At 65.9% G+C, this 18178-nt stretch overlaps 4 protein-coding genes across 5 annotated transcripts; 3 read left to right on the forward strand and 1 right to left on the reverse strand.

The window, feature by feature from the left end:
- The first annotated feature begins 81 nt into the window (after window positions 1-81).
- On the forward strand, window positions 82-2174 carry LOC139787903 (palmitoyltransferase ZDHHC3-like). Of its 2 annotated transcripts, none has more exons than XM_071727293.1 (9): window positions 82-239; window positions 354-442; window positions 557-630; window positions 725-837; window positions 932-993; window positions 1131-1245; window positions 1354-1426; window positions 1501-1630; window positions 1711-2174. In XM_071727293.1, the coding sequence occupies exons 1-9, from the start codon at window positions 100-102 to the stop codon at window positions 1794-1796; spliced, it is 882 nt and encodes a 293-aa protein (XP_071583394.1). In that variant the 5' UTR covers window positions 82-99; the 3' UTR covers window positions 1797-2174. The 2 variants fall into 2 exon arrangements, with proteins under 2 accessions (XP_071583394.1, XP_071583393.1); XM_071727292.1 differs by having other exon boundaries at window positions 89-239; window positions 1116-1245.
- Window positions 2175-3021: 847 nt separating this feature from the next.
- On the reverse strand, window positions 3022-6396 carry ADAMTS4 (ADAM metallopeptidase with thrombospondin type 1 motif 4). The gene is made up of 9 exons (XM_071727155.1): window positions 6209-6396; window positions 5535-5858; window positions 5191-5323; window positions 4932-5102; window positions 4564-4850; window positions 4289-4475; window positions 4033-4208; window positions 3780-3955; window positions 3022-3691 (listed from the first exon to the last, which is right to left on the reverse strand). The coding sequence occupies exons 1-9, from the start codon at window positions 6338-6340 to the stop codon at window positions 3286-3288; spliced, it is 1992 nt and encodes a 663-aa protein (XP_071583256.1). The 5' UTR covers window positions 6341-6396; the 3' UTR covers window positions 3022-3285.
- A 1926-nt stretch (window positions 6397-8322) lies between these two features.
- On the forward strand, window positions 8323-12140 carry NDUFS2 (NADH:ubiquinone oxidoreductase core subunit S2). The gene is made up of 14 exons (XM_071727004.1): window positions 8323-8467; window positions 8597-8703; window positions 9447-9637; window positions 9750-9870; window positions 9960-10072; window positions 10163-10237; window positions 10361-10438; window positions 10566-10651; window positions 10738-10857; window positions 10941-11070; window positions 11194-11289; window positions 11447-11530; window positions 11782-11839; window positions 11987-12140. Exons 1-14 carry the CDS (start codon window positions 8385-8387, stop codon window positions 12022-12024), a joined length of 1380 nt encoding a protein of 459 aa, XP_071583105.1. The 5' UTR covers window positions 8323-8384; the 3' UTR covers window positions 12025-12140.
- A 602-nt stretch (window positions 12141-12742) lies between these two features.
- Window positions 12743-17895, forward strand: PEX19 (peroxisomal biogenesis factor 19). The gene is made up of 8 exons (XM_071727005.1): window positions 12743-12920; window positions 13298-13392; window positions 13509-13674; window positions 14681-14766; window positions 14842-14991; window positions 16243-16419; window positions 17478-17522; window positions 17632-17895. Exons 1-8 carry the CDS (start codon window positions 12758-12760, stop codon window positions 17692-17694), a joined length of 945 nt encoding a protein of 314 aa, XP_071583106.1. The 5' UTR covers window positions 12743-12757; the 3' UTR covers window positions 17695-17895.
- Window positions 17896-18178: the final 283 nt, after the last annotated feature.

The raw sequence follows: 18178 nt of genomic DNA on the forward strand, positions 1-18178 counted from the left end.
CGGCGTTGGCCCCGCCCCTCCGGAGGACGTCACTGCGGCGGCGCGCTGCGATTGGTGGCGGCGGCGGGTGAGGCGGAAGTGGGTGGGCGGGGCCGAGCCATGGCGGCGGCGGCGGCGGCCGCTCGGTGCGGGCGGGACCCGTGCGGTGCCCTCTGCCCGCTCCTCACCTACCTCGGCGTGGGCTACGCCGACTACGCCGTGCTGGCCCACGTCCTGCCGCAGCCCGCCCTGCGCGGCAGGTGAAGCCACCGGGAACCATCGGGGCGGGGGGGCTCCGGTGTGGGGAGGGGGGCGCGGACGGACGGGGACCCACGGTGCGTTGTTCTGACCGCCCTCCCGCCGCCTCCCCGCAGCCCCTGGTGCCCGGTTCACGCCGCTGCTTTCAACCTCATCGTTCTGCTGCTGCTGGCCAGCCACGCGCGCGCTGTCCTCGCCGACCCCGGTGAGCGCCCGCTCCCCCCCCCCCCTTCCCCGGACCCCCCATCCCGCTACGAACACACCGGGACCCTCTCCAAAACCACACCGGGTGCTGACAACCCCCGCTCCCCATCCCCAGGCTTGGTTCCCCTTCCGGACACCGCCATCGACTTCTCCGACCTGCGCAGCGCAGCCCCGCGAAAGCCCGAGAAGGTGAAGGAGGGGGGGGGGTCCGCAGGGGGCGAGGGGCTGCAACCCACCCCAGCTCTGCCGGTCCCTGCTGAACCCATCCCCCCTGTCGCGACAGAGCCCAGAGGATTGGACGGTGTGCGAGCGCTGCGAGGCGTATCGCCCCCCCCGCGCCCACCACTGCCGCGTCTGCCACCGCTGCGTGCGCCGCATGGATCACCACTGCCCCTGGTAGGAGGGAGGGAGGGAGGGGGCCTGGGGGGTACCTGAGACCTCTGCCACCCCCTCCGTCTGTCTGTCTGCCCCTCCGTGCCCCCCTCCACAGGATCAACAACTGCGTTGGTGAGTTGAACCAGAAATACTTCATCCAGTTCCTCTTCTACACGGGTGAGTGACCACCGGGGGGGTCTCTGTGTCACAACCCCCGCCTGAGCCCTGGGGAGGGTCTGGGGGATGAGGTGTGGGTTGGGGGCTGCTCACTGCCTGCCCACCCACCCACCCACTCACAGCTTGCTCTGTGCCAGGGCTGGCCAGTCTCTATGCTGCTGGGCTAGTGCTGGCCACCTGGCTGGGACCACCCGGCAGGAGCCCCGTGGGGCCGGCAGCGGGAGGAGAGAGCGGCAGCAACCGGATCCAGACGTGAGTTGGGGTGGGGGTCTCGTCTCTCCCCTTTGTTAGGGGGGGGGGAGGTCTGGGTGGATGGGGAGGGGTCCCCCGTCCCTGCTCTGACTGGTGTTGCCCCCCCAGGGCTCACAGCATCGTTCTGCTGCTCGAGTCCCTCCTCTTCGGTGCCTTTGTTGCCGTTGTGTTTTATGATCAGGTTAGTGGGGGGGGGCACGGGGGGACAGGAGGGTGGGGGCTTGGTGCCAGCGGTGATGTCCCCACCACCCCCAGCTCGTCTCCATCATCACGGATGAAACCCCCCTGGAGAAGCTCCAGAAGCGGGGGCTGAAGGAGATGGACCGTGAGGGGCCGCGTGCCCCCAGACCCAAACTGGCGCTGCTGCGGGAGGTGTTTGGGCGAGGTGTGTGGGGCCGGGGCGGTGGGGAGTTGGGGGCAGGGGGTCCCCACGGGGCTCACACCTTCTCTTATCTCTCCGGGTAGGCTTTGTGCTCTGCTGGCTCTGCCCCTGCAGCTGCAGCCCCCCCCCAGGCCCGGGGTACAGCCCCCTGCCCAGTCGCTACGTCTGAGCCCCCCCACACCCGGGAGGACGCTGGAAACACCGTCAGCAGCTCCATGCTGGGACGTGGAGCTGGAGGGAGCTTCACCACCTCCAAGCCTGGCGGTGTGAGCCCTCTCACCCCCCAGGGGATGAATCTGCACCCCCAGACCCACGCACCCACCCAGCAGCACCCCGTTGGCACTGTGGTGGGGGTCCTGGCAGAGCGGGTGCCCAGCCCCACCCTCCCTGGGGCACAGGGCTCTGGGAAGGGGGTGTCAGGGGGGTCCCGGGGCAGTGTGGCCGTGCCCTGTGTGCCCTGCTGTCATCTTGAGACAGGGACAGACCTCTGGCCACCCCCAGGGCTGATGCAGCAGGAGGAGGCACCCAATAAAGTCCCGTTCGGTGCTGGGTTGGTGCTGCAGTTCTTGGTGGGGGGGGGGGGAAGGCAGTGGTAGCAGCGAGGAGCCAAATGCAGCCACAGGGACCCCACTGTGCCCGGCACCACCACACCCATCACCACTACACCCATCACCACTACACCCGTCACCACTACACCCGTCACCACTACACCCATCACCACTACCCCCATCACCACTACCCCCATCACCACTACCCCCATCACCACTACACCCATCACCACTTCACCCGTCACCACTACACCCGTCACCACTACACCCATCACCACTACACCCATCACCACTACACCCATCACCACTACACCCATCACCACTTCACCCATCACCACTACACCCGTCACCACTACACCCATCGCCACCACACCCATCACCACCACACCCATCACCACTACACCCATCACCACCACACCCATCACCACCACACCCATCACCACTACACCCATCACCACTACACCCGTCACCACTACACCCGTCACCACTACACCCGTCACCACTACACCCATCACCACTACACCCATCACCACCACACCCATCACCACTACACCCATCACCACCACACCCATCACCACTACACCCATCACCACTACACCCATCACCACCACACCCATCACCACTACACCCACCACCACTACACCCATCACCACCACACCCATCACCACTACACCCATCACCACTACACCCGTCACCACTACACCCGTCACCACTACACCCATCACCACTACACCCATCACCACTACACCCATCACTACACCCACCACCACTACACCCATCACCACTACACCCATCACCACTACACCCATCACCACTACACCCATCACCACACCCGAGGCTGCTGGCTCCATAAATACCTTTAAATTACAACAATGCAATAAGTTACAGTTTGGGGGCTGCACTGGGGGGCACAGCGGGGGTGGGGAAGGGGGAACCCTGGGACCTGCCCAGGAGGGGCTGAGGTAGACGCAGTTACCAGCAGTTCCTGGGACTTGTGGCACGAGCTCACCTCGTGCTCTGCTCGATGCCATCCCATCCAGGTCACCGGGTGTGCCACAGTGCCACCGGGATCGCCCCCGGCACCGCCGCGTCCCGGCGGCGGTCGCGCCGCTACTTGCTGCGCCGGCGGTTCCTGAGGATCTCCAGGATCTCGGCTTTCTGCTTCTCCCAAGCCTCCGTCGGGGGTTTCCGTGGCACGAAGAAGCTGTACTTCAGCCGTGGCTGCTGCCGTTCATCCACCACCAGCGCCTGCAGCACCAGCGGCTCCCGCAGCGGCCCCAGGCCCGACAGCGTCTCGGTGGCCGCCGTGGCCCCGCTGTAGCGCAGGGTGACACCGCCAGCTAATGCCACGTCGGCCGGGGAGGCCACCAGGACGTATCCCCCGTTGAGGAGGGAGCCGCCCGCCAGCCGCCGCAGCGCCAGGAAAACGGGGTCCTCATCCCCTGCCGCCGAGATCTGCCGCACCAGGAGGTGCGTGGCGCCCGCCGGGACGGTCACGACGTCGTTGTAGCCGTAGCTGTGGGGCACAGTGGGGTTGGAGGGGGGTGGCGGCGGCAGGTGATGCCCCCCCCCCGCCTCCTCGATCCCCCCCACCAAGTGCTGACCGGGGTTTGGTGAAGGAGCCGTAGACTTTGGTGCATCCGGAGCCGTCACCGCCGCACGTCATGCACTTGTCAAACTTCTTCTTGGAGCCGATGGTTCGGTCGCAGCCGGTGGGGATGCAGCGGCCCTGCACGCACACCCCCGTGCCCTCGGGGGAGCAGGGGGTCCCGTCGGCCACCTGTGGCACGGCACAGCCTCAGCGCCCGCCGGCAGCACCCGCGGGGGTCGAGGGGACGGAGACGGGGGGAGGCTCACCCGTGGCTGCAGCACCAGGTAATGACCCAGGGCTCGGGACTGGCAGGTCAGCTTGCACTGGTCCCGCTCGGGGACCCCGCTGTAGCGTGGCACCCAGTCCATGGGTGCCGGGAGCCCCTTGGTGAGGTCGAGGCGGTGGTTGTAGGCAGCGCACTGCTCCTCACGGAAGGCGAGGGCTGACGGTGGCAGGGGAGCGTGGTCAGTGCCCGGGGCTCTGGTGATGGACCCCCCGTCCCCTCCTCCCATCCCCACTCACGGGAGCTGCCAGGACACTCCTCCACGTTGCAGGACTGGAACCGGGTCCGCTTGCCCCGGCAGAACCGCCCGCCGTGGCGCGGCACCGGCGCGGCGCAGTCACGGTGGGAGAGGCGGACGCCGCCGCCGCAGCTCCTCGAGCAGCTGCCCCACGGCCCCCACGGCGCCCACCCGCCGTCCACCGGTGTCTGTGGCCAGAAAACACAGCGGGGGGAGCGGGTCAAATCGGTGCTGGCAGCCAGACACCGGTTCCCTCCGCCCCGTGCCAGGACTCACGGTGAGCTCCCGCAGGCGGGCGATGCCGACGCAGAGCCCCTCCATGCAGACCCTTCCCGGCGCACACGGTGTGCCGTCGGCCCAGGGGAAGTGCTTGGTCTGGCAGACGGGGCGGCCGCCGGCGTGTCCGGTGCACCAGAGCGCGGCACAGGGCGGCTGCTGGTCCCCGCAGTGCCGGGAGTCGGGCCCGAAAGCCAAATGGCACTGCCTCACCAGAGGGTACACGGTGCCCGGCAGCGCCGAGGGCAACTGCAGCCACTCCCGGGGCTGGTCCAGGAGGCAGTGACCTGTGGGGAGGTGACACCGCTGCACCGGGGGTCCCCAAGGGTGGCGGCACCCCCGCCGAGACCCTGCGTGTTGGGTCGTACCGTGGCCGTTGTCCAAGAATTCGGTGATGAAGCGGGAGCTGCACGGTGACCACATCTCACCGGGCTCCAGCCGGGAGAGGACCGGAGCCATCACGCGTCGGGAAGCTCCCGAGGGGCCGTTGTGGTCCCGGCAGGGCTGGGAGGTGTCGTGCAGCATATTGAAGACATGGCCTGCGCCGGGGGGGGACGGTGGTGTCAGCCCTGAGGGGACCCCGGCATTTCCCCTCCCGTCCCCTGTCACTCGTCCCCTGTCACTCACCCAGCTCGTGGGCGGCCGTCAGTGCTGACTGCAGCCCGTCATCCTCCACGATGGCACAGCTCCTCTCGGGGTCACAGACCGTGCCCACGTCGGCCATGCCCAGCGTGTCACAGGTGGCCGCCCCGCACAGGTCCTGGGGGCGGGGAGGGTGTTAGGGGCACCCCAAAACCCAGGCAACACCCGGGCATTGGGGACCCCCAGCTCCCAAAACCCAGACACCCCAAGGGCTTGGTCAGCACCCGCGCACCCCGTGGCTCACCCAGGTACCCTGCCAGCCCCCCGCCACCCTGTGGGGACCCCAAAGAGTCTCCCCGGACACCCCCCCAGCCCGCACCCCCACAGACCTGCCGGGTGAAGAGGATGGCCGTGTCGAAGTGCAGGGGACTGTCCTCGTCGGGGACATTGAGCCCCCTCTGCCACTGGCAGAAGTTGCGGAGCATCTGAGCGGCGTTGGGGGTGCTGGGGGGTCCGGGGGTGTCCTGGCCCAGCACCACCAGTCGGGTCACCCGCAGTTCCACTGGGTTGCCCAGGCTGCCGTGGCGGAAGGACCGAGCGGCCGCTGCCAGCACCGTCAGCAGGTACCGCCGGAGCCCGGTGCCGTGGAACCGGGACATGGACTCGTCCGCCACCACCAACATCTCCACGTACCGCGGCACCGAGGCGAAACGCTACGGGGAACGCGGGGCTGAGGCTGGAGCCGCTGGTCCCCTGTGTCCCCCAGCACCCCCAGCCCACGCCGGTGGCCCCCCAGCCCGCGTCCTGTCCCCTCCCCGTGCCTGGGGACCCGGTCCTGCCCCGGGAGGCGGAGGGGAATCCCAGCCCGCCCTTGGTCCGCTCCATCCCGGTCCTTCCCGCCCAATCCCACTTCATCCTGGTCCGGTGTATCTCGCCCCAGCCCGTCCCGGTTCGGTCCGGTGTGTCCCGGTCCATCCCAGCCCATCACGGTCCCGTCCTATCCCGGTCCGGTGTATCCCGCCCTATCCCGTTCCTTCCCATCCCGATCCCGTCCCGCCTGTACCTTCGCTCTCCTCGGGGCTGACCCCACGCGGGTCCGTGTCCCGGTTCCCTCCGGTTCCGTTACGGGACACGAGGGTCCGGGGGCAGCCCCGGCAGCGGCGATCAGGAGGAGCGCCAGGAGCGCGCGGCGCATGGCCCCGCCACGACAGGCGACAGGCGACACCGCGACAGGCGACACCGCGACGGGCGACACCGCGACGGGCGACAGCGATCCCGCCGCCTCCACCGCCGCTTTTTAAGGGGCGGGAGAGACGGCCCCAGGCGGGGGGCGGAGCGGGGGGGGGGGAACACGACCCCCCCGGACCGTTCCGGGAAGGCAGCGCCGGGTCCCCGGGGAGTGGGGCTGGGCCGGGGGATCCCCCGAACCGGGACCCCCTGAGCGGGACCAGTGCCGGGGTGGGGGCCGGGGTCGGGGGGGGCATTGCCAGGGGTCACCTTTGGTGTCAGGGCATGAGGCTGGGGACACCCTGGGGGGCACCCGGGGGGCTCCTGCACCCTGCAGCACCGGGTGCCCCCGAACACCCCCGCTCCGTCCCCTTCCTCTCCGTCCATCCTCATCCTCTTCATCCTTCCCCAGCCCCCCCTGGCTCCCACCCCCCCGTGTCCGCCCTTCCCAGCAGGGCCCCCCGTTGTGTCACCCCTGTGTCACCTCCTGGCCCCCATCCCAGCTGCATCCTGCTTCCTCCTTGCTGGGAAGGGGAGCCTGGCCCAGCCACCCTTCCTGCCCCGGCACCCCCCATCTGAGGGTCCCTCCGCTGCCCCCGGTGCCGGTGCCATCCCCGCCGTCCCCGGGGACAACAAGAGGGTGACGCGGCCCTGCACAAAGGGACAGGGTGGCACCCGGTGCAGCCACACAAAGGGGCTCTGTGCCGGAGCTGTGGCTGGGCCTGGCTGCGATGGCACTTGCACCACTTGGGCCTTGGGGGCATCACCAGAGAGGCAGGAACACACCAGAAGCCCACCAGGAACCCACCAGGAGCCCACCAGGAACCCACCAGGAACCCACCAGGAACCCACCAGGAGCCCACCAGGAACCCACCACGGCCCTGGCACCCCTCAGCATCCCGTGGGCTGCAGCATCCATCAGCTCCAGCAGCCGGCACAGCCGGCACCCCCGGGACCTGACAGCTGCTCCAGGCCACATCCACCACCTCTGGGATCCTCAGATCCGGTATTCCCAGCTCCAGCATTCCCCGATCCAGTATCCCCCCAGCTCTAGAACCCCCAGCTCCACCTCCAGCCCCAGCATCCCCTCCGGATCTGGGGCCACGGGGCACCCTTGGGTGCTGGCACCCTCGGTGCGGAGGCTCCTCCCTGGACCCACAAGGGTGGCCCAGTGCCAAGCTGGGGGGACACTGCTGGCCACGGGACAACATCTGGATGGGATCCCCCCGTGTGGCCCTGGGACAACAGCTGGACGGGATCACCCCGCGTGGCCGTGGGACATCTGGACAGGATCACCCCGCGTGGCCACCGTGACTCACGCCGGGTCCAGAACGTCCGTGACGTGGGGGTTGGGTGGCTGCTGGCGTCACCGGGGCAGTGACGCAGGGTAAGGCCACGGCACTCAGTGTGACCCTAGGGCTGCGGGGACACGGAGGAGGGGACAGGGGACATGGAGGGTCCTGGTGCTGCTGGGTGGTCCCCATGGCCCCTGGAAGGGGGGGGGGCACGTCTGGATGCTGGGGCTGGGGAATCCCCAAGAAGGAGGGCTTGGGGGAACAACTTTAGTCACATCCCCCGCACCAGCACCCGCATGGGGACACCGTGAGTGGCAGGGAGGGGACAGGGGCCACCTCGGGCTGCAGCGGTCCCCAAATGGGATGGCCCAGGGACACGTGTGTGTCCCCCTACCACAACCTGGACACCGCACTCCTCCTTTGCCCAAACTTCTCTCCCTGACCCCATCCCTCTCTTTTCTGTCTTCGTCCTCATCTCGGTCCCCACCGGCGCGGGACCGTCCCCTTCCCACCGGCAGCCTCTGCCCGGCACAAAGATGGCGGCGACTCCACCGGCCGTTCCCCGGATGTTGCCCTCGTTAAAGATGGCGGCGCCCTCAGTCAATATGGCGGCGCCCACAGATAACATGGCGGCGCCCAGGGGGCCGGACTTCCGCCTGCCCCGCCCCATCATGGCCGCCGGCCCCGCCCCCCGGGGCGGTGCGCGCCAAGGGCAAGATGGCGGCGCTGCGGGCTCTGGGGCGGCTGCGGGCACCTTCGGGGCTGCGGGCGGCGGTGAAGTTGGGGGCGGCCCCGACCCGGTGAGAACGGCGGGGAAAGGAGTAACCGGGGACGGGGAAGGGGCGGGAGGGCGGTGGGGATGATTCCCGGGCCTGTTCCCCGGTGTCCTCCTCCGACGGTCTGTCCCGGTACCGGTGCCGGTTCCGCAGGGGCGCCAAGCAATGGCAGCCCGACGTGGAGTGGGCCCAGCAGTTCGCCGGCGCCGTCATGTACCCGGACAAGACGACGGAGAAGTGGGTTCCGCCTCCCTGGAACGGTGAGAGGCGGCGGGGGGCACCCCGGGCCCTGGGGGGGAGCCTGGGGGGGAGTTGAGGCCCTGGGAAGGGGTCGGGGGGGGGTGCTGAGGGTCGTGGGGTGCTCGGGGCTGTCTGAGGGGCGTTGGGGGCCCCGCGGGGGGATGAGGTTGGGGTCGCTCAGGGCTGGGCGAGGGCTGAGCCCCCCGGGGCTGTGGTGTGGGGGTGAGGACACCGCGTTCCCGCTGCCCGGCTGAGCGCCAAGATGGGCTTGTCTGCCTGTCTGTTGTCTGCCTGTCTGCTGTCTGCCTGTCTTCTGTCTGCCTGTCTGTTGTCTGCCTGTCTGTTGTCTGCCTGTCTGCTGTCTGCCTGTCTGTTGTCTGCCTGTCTGTTGTCTGCCTGTCTGTTGTCTGCCTGTCTGCTGTCTGCCTGTCTTCTGTCTGCCTGTCTGCCTGTCTGCCTGTCTTCTGTCCGCCTGTCTTCTGTCCACCTGTCTGCTGTCCGCCTGTCTGCTGTCCGCCTGTCTGCCTGTCTTCTGTCCGCCTGTCTTCTGTCCGCCTGTCTTCTGTCCGCCTGTCTTCTGTCCACCTGTCTTCTGTCCGCCTGTCTGCTGTCTGCCTGTCTGCTGTCTGGTGTCCGTCTGTCCAGTTATCCCCTGCCTGTTGTCCCCCTGCCTGGTGTCTGTCCCATGTCCCCCTGCCCGGTGTCTGTCCCGTGTCCCCCTGCCCGGTGTCCCTCCCTGCCTGACACTCCCTCCCTGTGCCAGACAAGGACCCCCTGGCTCACAAGAACGTCTCCAGCCTCACCATCAACTTCGGCCCCCAGCACCCGGCAGCACACGGGGTCCTGCGCCTGGTGATGGAGCTGAGCGGGGAGACGGTGAAGAAGTGTGACCCCCACATCGGGCTCCTGCACCGCGGCACCGAGAAGCTCATCGAGTACAAAACCTACCTGCAGGTCAGCCTGCCCCCCCTAACCCTAACCCCTGGGTGTTCCTGAGACCCGGGGCCATCCTTTGGGATGCATCCCTAAGCCCCCCAACCCCGCTCGGGGCCGTGTCCCCCCCCAGGCTCTGCCCTACTTCGACCGCCTGGATTACGTCTCCATGATGTGCAACGAGCAGGCCTATTCCTTGGCCGTGGAGAAACTGCTCAACATCCGACCCCCCCTGCGGGCACAGTGGATCCGAGGTGAGGAGCAGCCCCGTGACACCCCCCCCACAGCGTTATCCCCCCTCCCCGTGGGGCTCGTGGGGTGCTCACCCCCTCTCCCCCCTCAGTCCTCTTCGCCGAGATCACTCGGCTGCTCAACCACATCATGGCCGTCACCACGCATGCTCTGGACATCGGGGCCATGACCCCCTTCTTCTGGATGTTTGAGGAGAGAGAGAAGGTAATGGCTTGGGGAGGGGATTTGCTTTTTTTTTTTTTTTAGTGGGGGGGGGGGCTTAAAGCCACCTCAGGGTCCCCTCTGTCCCCACAGATGTTTGAGTTCTACGAGCGGGTCTCGGGGGCGCGCATGCACGCTGCCTACATCCGACCCGGAGGGGTGCACCAGGTGAGGCCTCCCCATCTCCCCAGGAGGGACACACACGGCCCCTACGGTCCCTCCCCAGTGCCACCAGCCCTGCAGGGAGGGGGCAGCTGACCCCCCTCTTTTCCCCCTCCCCCCCCCACGCAGGACCTCCCCCTGGGGCTGATGGACGACATCTACGAATTTGCCAAGAACTTCTCCTTGCGGATCGATGAGGTGGAGGAGGTGAGCGGGGCAGTTCCTGAGGGCCTGAGGCTGGCGTGGCCTCTGTCCTGCGGTGGCAGTGGTGACAAGGTGACCCCGAGGTGATTGACACCCCCCCGAGGTGATTCACACCCCCCCCCACCCCCAGATGCTGACGAACAACCGCATCTGGAAGAACCGCACGATTGACATCGGGGTGATCACTGCGGAGGAGGCTCTCAACTATGGCTTCAGGTAGGTCTGGTGGCACCTGGGGGTGGTTGTGGGGGGACCTCAGCTTCCTGGGGACCTTCCTGGGCTCACCCTTCACCTCTGCCCAGTGGGGTGATGCTCCGGGGTTCGGGGATCCACTGGGACCTGCGCAAGACCCAACCCTACGACGTCTACGACCAAGTGGAGTTTGATGTCCCCATCGGCTCCCACGGCGACTGCTACGACAGGTACGGGCTGGAGGGGGAGGGGGGCAGCCTTGGGGGGGCCACCCCTTCTCCGTGGGGGTCCTGAGGGGGCAGGGGTCCCGCAGGTACCTGTGCCGGGTGGAGGAGATGCGTCAGTCCCTGCGGATCATCCACCAGTGCCTCAACAAGATGCCCCCAGGGGAGATCAAAGTGGACGATGCCAAAATCTCCCCCCCAAAGAGGGCAGAGATGAAGGTGAACTCGTGTCCTTCCCCTCTGGTGGCTTCGTGTCCCTCTTTGGTCCCTGTCACACACCCCTGAGGCACAGGGAAGGGACAAGCAGCACCTCGGGTGACACTGTCCCTCTGCTCTTTCCAGACCTCCATGGAGTCCCTGATCCATCACTTCAAACTCTACACCGAGGGCTACCAAGTCCCCCCCGGGGCCACCTACACAGCCATCGAAGCCCCCAAGGTGCCACTTGTCAGGGTGTTACAGGGATGGGGGGCTCTGGCAGGTGTCCTGCTGGCTCTGTGCCCCTCCTGGGGACATTGCCATGCTGCTGTCACCTGGAGCCTCAGCCCCTCTGACTGTCACTGCATCACCAGCCCTCTCCTGGTTGTCCTTGCAGGGTGAATTTGGTGTTTATTTGGTCTCAGATGGCAGCAGCCGACCCTACCGCTGCAAGATCAAGGCCCCAGGATTTGCTCACCTGGTAGGAGAGGCCACCAGCGTGTCCCCTGGGGACCCCAACCCCCCTCCTGTGCCCCCAGACCCTCGCTCTGAGGCTGAGCCCCTTTCCCTTGCTGTTCACTGATCCCTTCCCCCCTTCCCTTGCTTCTGGGGATGGACCCCACCATGACCCCCACTCTGGAAGCTTTGAGGGGGCCTGGGGTGGGGGTGCTCAAGGGGCTTTGAAGTGGAGGGGGGCTGGGGGCTGATGGGGGTCCCTGTGCTCTGCTCCAGGCTGGGCTGGATCGGATGTCCCAGGGCCACATGCTGGCAGACGTGGTGGCCATCATTGGTATGTCCCCCCCCCATGCTGGGGGGCTCTAGGGGTTCTCCTCCCTGTACTGGGGGGCTCTCGGGGGCCTCCTCCCTGTTTTATGGGGCTCTTGGGGGGCTCCTCCCCGTGCCAGATGGGACCCAGATCCCTCTCTCCCTCCTCCAGGTACCCAGGACATCGTTTTTGGGGAGGTGGATCGATGAGGGGTGACCCCCACCTCCCCTGTGCTCATCCTGCTGCGTGTGCTGCTCCGGGTGGGGGTCCCGGTCCCCCCTCCGTGTCCCCTTTCTGAGTCAAATAAAGACAAACCCGGGTCTTGGCTCTGCCTCTGCCCCTCTTCTCTGCCCCCAGTGGGTGACACCCCACTCTTCCTCCCTCACTGCCAGAACTTCCCATGGTTGGAGCTTCCCCTTCCTGCAGCGGTGGGGTTGGAGGGTCCTTTGTGGGGGGAGCCACGGGTGCCAGGGGGTGGGGACGTGTTGGGCACTGGTGAGGGGTGGGCTTGGGGCTGGGGGAGACATCGGTCCCTTCACCCAGGAGGGTCCCTCAGGGCACTGGGACCTCTGAGGACAGCGGGCACCAGCGACCTTGTGGGTGTCCTGCACAGATGAAGGGCTGGGACCCTGAGAGCTGGGACCCCAAGAGGACTGGGACCCCCCAAAGGGTGGGACCCTAAGGGCTGAGACCCCGATGGGATGAGACTGAGGGCTGGGACCTCAAGGGTTGGGATCCTGGGGGCTGGGACCCCCCGAGTTGGGACTCCCACGGGATGGGGACTCTGAGAACTGGGACCCCAAGGAAATGAGGATCCGAGTGTTGGACCCCCGAGGACCGGAGCCCCAAGGGCCGAGACCCCCAGAGCTGAGGCCCCTAAGGGCGCCCCGAGCCCCCCGGGTGCCCCCCAGCCCCCTGCGCTGCGTCGCCCCCCGGTGGGCGATGTCGGAACCGCACGGGAAGGAGGAGGGGGAGGTGGGCGTGGTCACGGCGATGGGCGGGGCCACGGGGTGGGCGGGGCTCCTCAGACCCCTCCCCACCGGCGCGAAGATGGCGGCGGAACCAGAACCGGGTTCTGACCCGGAGCTGGAGGAACTGCTGGACAGTGAGAGGACGGGAGGAGTGGGGGGAGCGGGAGGGGCTGGGGGATTATTGAGGGGCGGGGGGCTCGGGGAATGGCGGGAGCTGGGGGTGTCGTTTGGGGGGGGTCGAGGTGTCGGGGGTCATTGGGGTGCAGGGGATGTGGGGGGGTCCGGGGGAGCGGGGGGACTGGGGGAGGCAAGAAGGTTGGGGGGGTCTGGGGGATGCAGTGGGTTTGGGGGTGCTCGGGGGGCTGGGAGGTGCCTGGGGTGCAGCGGGGCTGGGGGTGTCGGGGCAGGACCCCCCCCTTTGGGGTCCTTGGGGCGCGGTGAGGTGGGAGGGGGTCTCACGGGGTGGGGGTTGATGTCACGGGGGTCCCCCTCACCCCAGCCCCTTCCCCAGGTGCCCTGGATGACTTCGAGAAGACCCGGCCCGCCGCCCCCCCTCCCCCGCCACCCCCCCCGGGGTCTCAGCCCTCGCCCAGCGCCTCCGCCAAGGTGGGACCCTGCGAGGGGGGGGGGGGACACGACACGACGGTCACCCCCCCCCCCCCCTCCCCCTGCACCCCCCTTCCGGGTCTGAGATTTGGGGGTGACCCTGCCCCTCTCCCCAGGCCTCGCTCTTCGCCTCGCAGGAGAGGTTCTTCCAGGAGCTCTTTGAGGGGGACATGGCCTCCCAGGCAGCTGCCGAGTTCGAGGAGGCCATGAAGGAGCTGGCACGGGAGGAGCCACACCTGGTGGAGCAGTTCCAGAAACTCTCGGAGGCAGCTGGCAGAGTGGGTGAGTGAGGGGGGCGGGGGGCACCCTCCCTGCCCGCCGGGGGGGGGTTACACCACAGCCAGTGCTTGCCACGCTGGTGATGGCACCAAGCCCGGTGCTGGTGACACCACTGAACCTGGCCCTGGTGACACCACGAAACCTGGTGCTGGTGACACCACCAAACCTGGTGCTGGTAGTGCCACCAAACCTGGTGCTGGTAGTGCCACCAAACCTGGTGCTGGTGACACCACTGAACCTGGCCCTGGTGACACCACGAAACCTGGTGCTGTTGACACCACTGAACCTGGCCCTGGTGACACCACGAAACCTGGTGCTGGTGACACCACCAAACCTGGTGCTGGTAGTGCCACCAAACCTGGTGCTGGTGACACCACTGAACCTGGCCCTGGTGACACCACGAAACCTGGTGCTGTTGACACCACTGAACCTGGCCCTGGTGACACCACCAAACCTGGTTCTGGTAGTGCCACCAAACCCGATGCTGGTGACACCACTGAACCTGGCCCTGGTGACACCACCAAACCTGGTGCTGGTAGTGCCACCAAACCTGGTGCTGGTGACACCACTGAACCTGGCCCTGGTGACACCACCAAACCTGGTTCTGGTAGTGCCACCAAACCCGATGCTGGTGACACCACTGAACCTGGCCCTGGTGACACCACCAAACCTGGTGCTGGTAGTGCCACCAAACCCAATGCTGGTGACACCACTGAACCTGGCCCTGGTGACACCACCAAACCTGGTGCTGGTGATGGCACCAAACCCAGTGCTGGTGCCCACGGTGGCCGCTGCCACGCAGGGACTGAGGTAGCAGCAGAGTCACCGGTGCGTGGTGGGGTCTTGGGGGTGCTGGGGGCTCCCACCATGCCTGGGGTTTGGCCGGGACTGTGGAGTTGGACGGGGGGAGGTTTTGGGGGTCCCACAGGCCTGACGTTGAGTTCCCCAAGAGAAGCCCCCTGGTGGTGTCTGTCCCCGTGTCCCCATCCCGTGTCCCTGGGTCCCACAGGCAGCGACGCAGCCTCGCAGCAGGAGTTCACCTCCTGCCTGAAGGAGACGCTCAGCGGGTTGGCCAAGAACGCCACCGACCTCCAGGTGTGTGTGTGGGGTGTCCCCCCTTTTTTTTGGGGTGTCCCCACTCCCCCACGACCGACCCTGCTGTCCCCACAGAGCTCCTCGGAGGAGGAGGTGGCGAAGGCTCTGGAGGGGCTGGGGCTGGAGGAGGGGGAGGGCAGCGTCCTGCCCGTCATGCGCAGCATCATGGAGAGCCTCCTGTCCAGGGAGCTGCTGTACCCCTCCCTCAAGGAGATCACCGAGAAGGTTTGGGGGGGGGGAAAAGGTTCCCCAGTGGGGGTGGGGGCTGGGGTCCTGGTGTCACCCCCTGTCACCTTCATGCTGGCCCAGCAATGAAACCGAGTGACAAATGCTCTCTGTTAATGCTCCTTATCCCAGGATATTTCCAGGGCCAGGATAAAGTTAATTTTCTGCCTTGGACTTTTTTTTGAAAGCAAAAGTCCAAGGCAGAAAATTATCTTTAATTTTTTGGGCGAGGGGGGAGATGAATGTTCCCAAATTGGGGTCCTGGTGTCACCCCCTGTCACCTTCATGCTGGCCCACCAATCAAACCGAGTGACAAATGCTCTCTGTTAATGCTCCTTATCCCGGGATAATTCCAGGGCCAGGATAAAGTTAATTTTCTGCCTTGGACTTTTTTTTGAAAGCAAAAGTCCAAGGCAGGAAATTATCTTTAAGTTTTTTTTTGGGGGGGGGCTATGAATGTCCCCAAATTGGGGTCCTGGTGTCACCCCTTGTCACCTTCATGCTGGCCCAGCAATGAAACCGAGTGACAAATGCTCTCTGTTAACGCTCCTTATCCTGGGATAATTCCAGGCCAGGATAAAGGTGATTTTTTTGTCTTGGACTTTTTTTTGAAAGCAAAAGTCCAAGGCAGAAAATTATCTTTAAGTTTTTTTGGGGGGGGGAGATGAATGTCCCCAAATTGGGGTCCTGGTGTCACCCCTTGTCACCTTCGTGCTGGCCCAGCAATGAAACCGAGTGACAAATGCTCTCTGTTAATGCTCCTTATCCCGGGATATTTCCAGGCCAGGATAAAGGTGATTTTTTGTCTTGGACTTTTTTTTGAAAGCAAAAGTCCAAGGCAGAAAATTATCTTTAAGTTTTTTTTGGGGGGGGGGGAGATGAATGTTCCCAAATTGGGGTCCTGGTGTCACCCCCTGTCACCTTCACACTGACCTAGCAAGTAAACCAAATGACAAATGCTCTCTATTAGTCCCCTTCCCTGATAAAGGAATATCACAGGATATTTTTTTATTCTTAATAATTAACTAATTAATTATTATTAACACCAATTAATAATTTAAACGCTTGGGGTTTTTTTTTTCCAAAAGAAGCACAAAGTCTCTTGTAAGCAGCTGAAAGTCCAAGGCAGAAAATTACCTTTAAATTTTGGGGGGGGGGGGGGGTAGGGGAGGTGCGTGTGAAGGTTCCTGTGTTTTGGGGGGGTGGGTGGGTGCTGGGGGGTCCTGGTGTCACCCCCCCCTGTCCCCACAGTACCCGGAGTGGCTGCGGCAGCACGGTCCGGGGCTGCCAGCCGAGCAGTACCAGCGGTACCGGGCCCAGCTGGGGGTAATGGGCCGGATCTGTCAGCAGCTGGAGAGGGAGAGGGGCGGGGAGGGGGAGGAGGAGCGGCGGGAGCGCTTCGAGACCCTCCTGGACCTCATGCAGCAGGTTAGTGGGAGGGGACACCACCCCCCCCGGACCCCCAGTGTCACCCTGACCCCTTCAATGTCACCCTGACCCCCCCAGTGTCACCCTGACCCCTCTAGTATCTCCCTGACCCCCCCAGTGTCACCCTGACCCCCCCCAGTGTCACCCTGACCCCTTCAATGTCACCCTGACCCCCCCAGTGTCACCCTGACCCCTTCAATGTCACCCTGACCCCCCCAGTGTCACCCTGACCCCTCTAGTATCTCCCTGACCCCCCTCAATGTCACCCTGGCCCCTCCAGTGTCACCCTGACCCCCTCCACTGTCACCTTGATCCTCCTCAATGTCACTCTGACCCCCCCAGTGTCACCCTGACCCCCCCCAGTGTCACCCTCACCCCCCCAGTGTCACCCTGACCCCCTACACTGTCACCTTGATCCTCCTCAATGTCACTCTGACCCCCCCAGTGTCACCCTGACCCCCCCCAGTGTCACCCTCACCCCCTCCAGTGTCACCCTGACCCCCTCCACTGTCACCTTGACCCTCCTCAATGTCACTCTGACCCCTCTAGTATCTCCCTGACCCTCCTCAATGTCACCCTGACCTCCCCCAGTGTCACCCTGACCCCCTCCACTGTCACCTTGATCCTCCTCAATGTCACCCTGACCCCCCCAGTGTCACCCTGACCCCTTCAATGTCACCCTGACCCCTCTAGTATCTCCCTGACCCCCCTCAATGTCACCCTGACCCCCCCCAGTGTCACCCTGACCCCTTCAATGTCACCCTGACCCCCCCCACTGTCACCTTGACCCTCCTCAATGTCACCCTGACCCCCCCAGTGTCACCCTCACCCCCTCCAGTGTCACCCTGACCCTCCTCAATGTCACTCTGACCCCCCCAGTGTCACCCTCACCCCCTCCAGTGTCACCCTGACCCCCCCCAGTGTCACCCTGACCCCCTCCAGTGTCACCTTTACCCTCTCCAGTGTCACCCTGACCCCCTCACTGCCACCCTGACCCTCTCTGGTGTCACCCTGACCCCCCCCCCAGTGCCACCCTGACCCCCCCTGTCCCCCCACAGCTGCAGGACCTGGGTCACCCCCCCAAGGAGTTGGCCGGGGAGTCGGTGAGTGTCCCCAGGGACCCCCTGGCTGTGGTGGGGACCCCCACACACCCCCCCACCCCTGAGGTGACACCGGGGGTCCCACCCAACCTCCCTTTCCCCCCCTCCACAGCCCCCCGGCTTCAACCTGGAGGTGCCGGGGGGGCCGGGGGGGGAGCAGTGCCGACTGATGTAGGGTCTGGGGGGGCTGCACTGCCCCCCGCCCCCTCCCCACCTCATGGAGCCCCCGGCGAGGATGAGGAGGATGGGGATGAGGACACTGAGCGGAGCTACAAGGAGCTGGGGGGGTGGGGGGAGTGGGCACGGGGGGACCCCCCGGGCTTGGGGACACCTCTGTCCCTCCACCATGTCCCCAATAAAGGTGATGGCACTGCCAGAGGCTCCGGGAAACTGGGGGGGGACACACCTTGAGTGGCAATGGAGGGGAGGGGGCATGAGACCCCCAGTGTGGGGTGACCCTAAAGTGAGGGGGGGGACCCCGAGTGACAGGAGGGGAGGGGGTGTGAGACCCCCAAGGTGGGGGGGGGGGTGTCATGGGGTGACCCTGAAGTGAGAGAGGGGACCCTGAGACCCCCAAAGTGAGGGGGGTGAGGGGGTCACGGGGTGACCTGAGTGACAGGAAAGGTGGAGGCATGTGAGACCCCCAAGGTGGGGGGGTG

The sequence above is a fragment of the Heliangelus exortis genome, chromosome 27, assembly GCF_036169615.1.
Source record: "Heliangelus exortis chromosome 27, bHelExo1.hap1, whole genome shotgun sequence".
NCBI lineage: Eukaryota > Metazoa > Chordata > Aves > Apodiformes > Trochilidae > Heliangelus > Heliangelus exortis.

Excerpts from the sequence above, each read along its gene's own strand:
- LOC139787903 (XM_071727292.1), top strand. The coding sequence starts at position 100 with ATGGCGGCGGCGGCGGCGGCCGCTCGGTGCGGGCGGGACCCGTGCGGT. Across the intron at positions 443-556 it reads CGCTGTCCTCGCCGACCCCG|GCTTGGTTCCCCTTCCGGAC; the intron begins GTGAGCGCCCGC and ends CCCCATCCCCAG. Across the intron at positions 1,427-1,500 it reads CCGTTGTGTTTTATGATCAG|CTCGTCTCCATCATCACGGA; the intron begins GTTAGTGGGGGG and ends CACCACCCCCAG.
- ADAMTS4 (XM_071727155.1), bottom strand. The coding sequence starts at position 6,340 with ATGCGCCGCGCGCTCCTGGCGCTCCTCCTGATCGCCGCTGCCGGGGCT. Across the intron at positions 5,324-5,534 it reads CCATCCTCTTCACCCGGCAG|GACCTGTGCGGGGCGGCCAC; the intron begins GTCTGTGGGGGT and ends CCCCGCCCCCAG. Across the intron at positions 3,956-4,032 it reads ACCTGGTGCTGCAGCCACGG|GTGGCCGACGGGACCCCCTG; the intron begins GTGAGCCTCCCC and ends GCCGTGCCACAG.
- NDUFS2 (XM_071727004.1), top strand. The coding sequence starts at position 8,385 with ATGGCGGCGCTGCGGGCTCTGGGGCGGCTGCGGGCACCTTCGGGGCTG. Across the intron at positions 9,871-9,959 it reads GCGGGCACAGTGGATCCGAG|TCCTCTTCGCCGAGATCACT; the intron begins GTGAGGAGCAGC and ends CTCCCCCCTCAG. Across the intron at positions 10,238-10,360 it reads GACCCGGAGGGGTGCACCAG|GACCTCCCCCTGGGGCTGAT; the intron begins GTGAGGCCTCCC and ends CCCCCCACGCAG.
- PEX19 (XM_071727005.1), top strand. The coding sequence starts at position 12,758 with ATGTCGGAACCGCACGGGAAGGAGGAGGGGGAGGTGGGCGTGGTCACG. Across the intron at positions 13,393-13,508 it reads CGCCCAGCGCCTCCGCCAAG|GCCTCGCTCTTCGCCTCGCA; the intron begins GTGGGACCCTGC and ends CCCTCTCCCCAG. Across the intron at positions 13,675-14,680 it reads GGAGGCAGCTGGCAGAGTGG|GCAGCGACGCAGCCTCGCAG; the intron begins GTGAGTGAGGGG and ends TGGGTCCCACAG.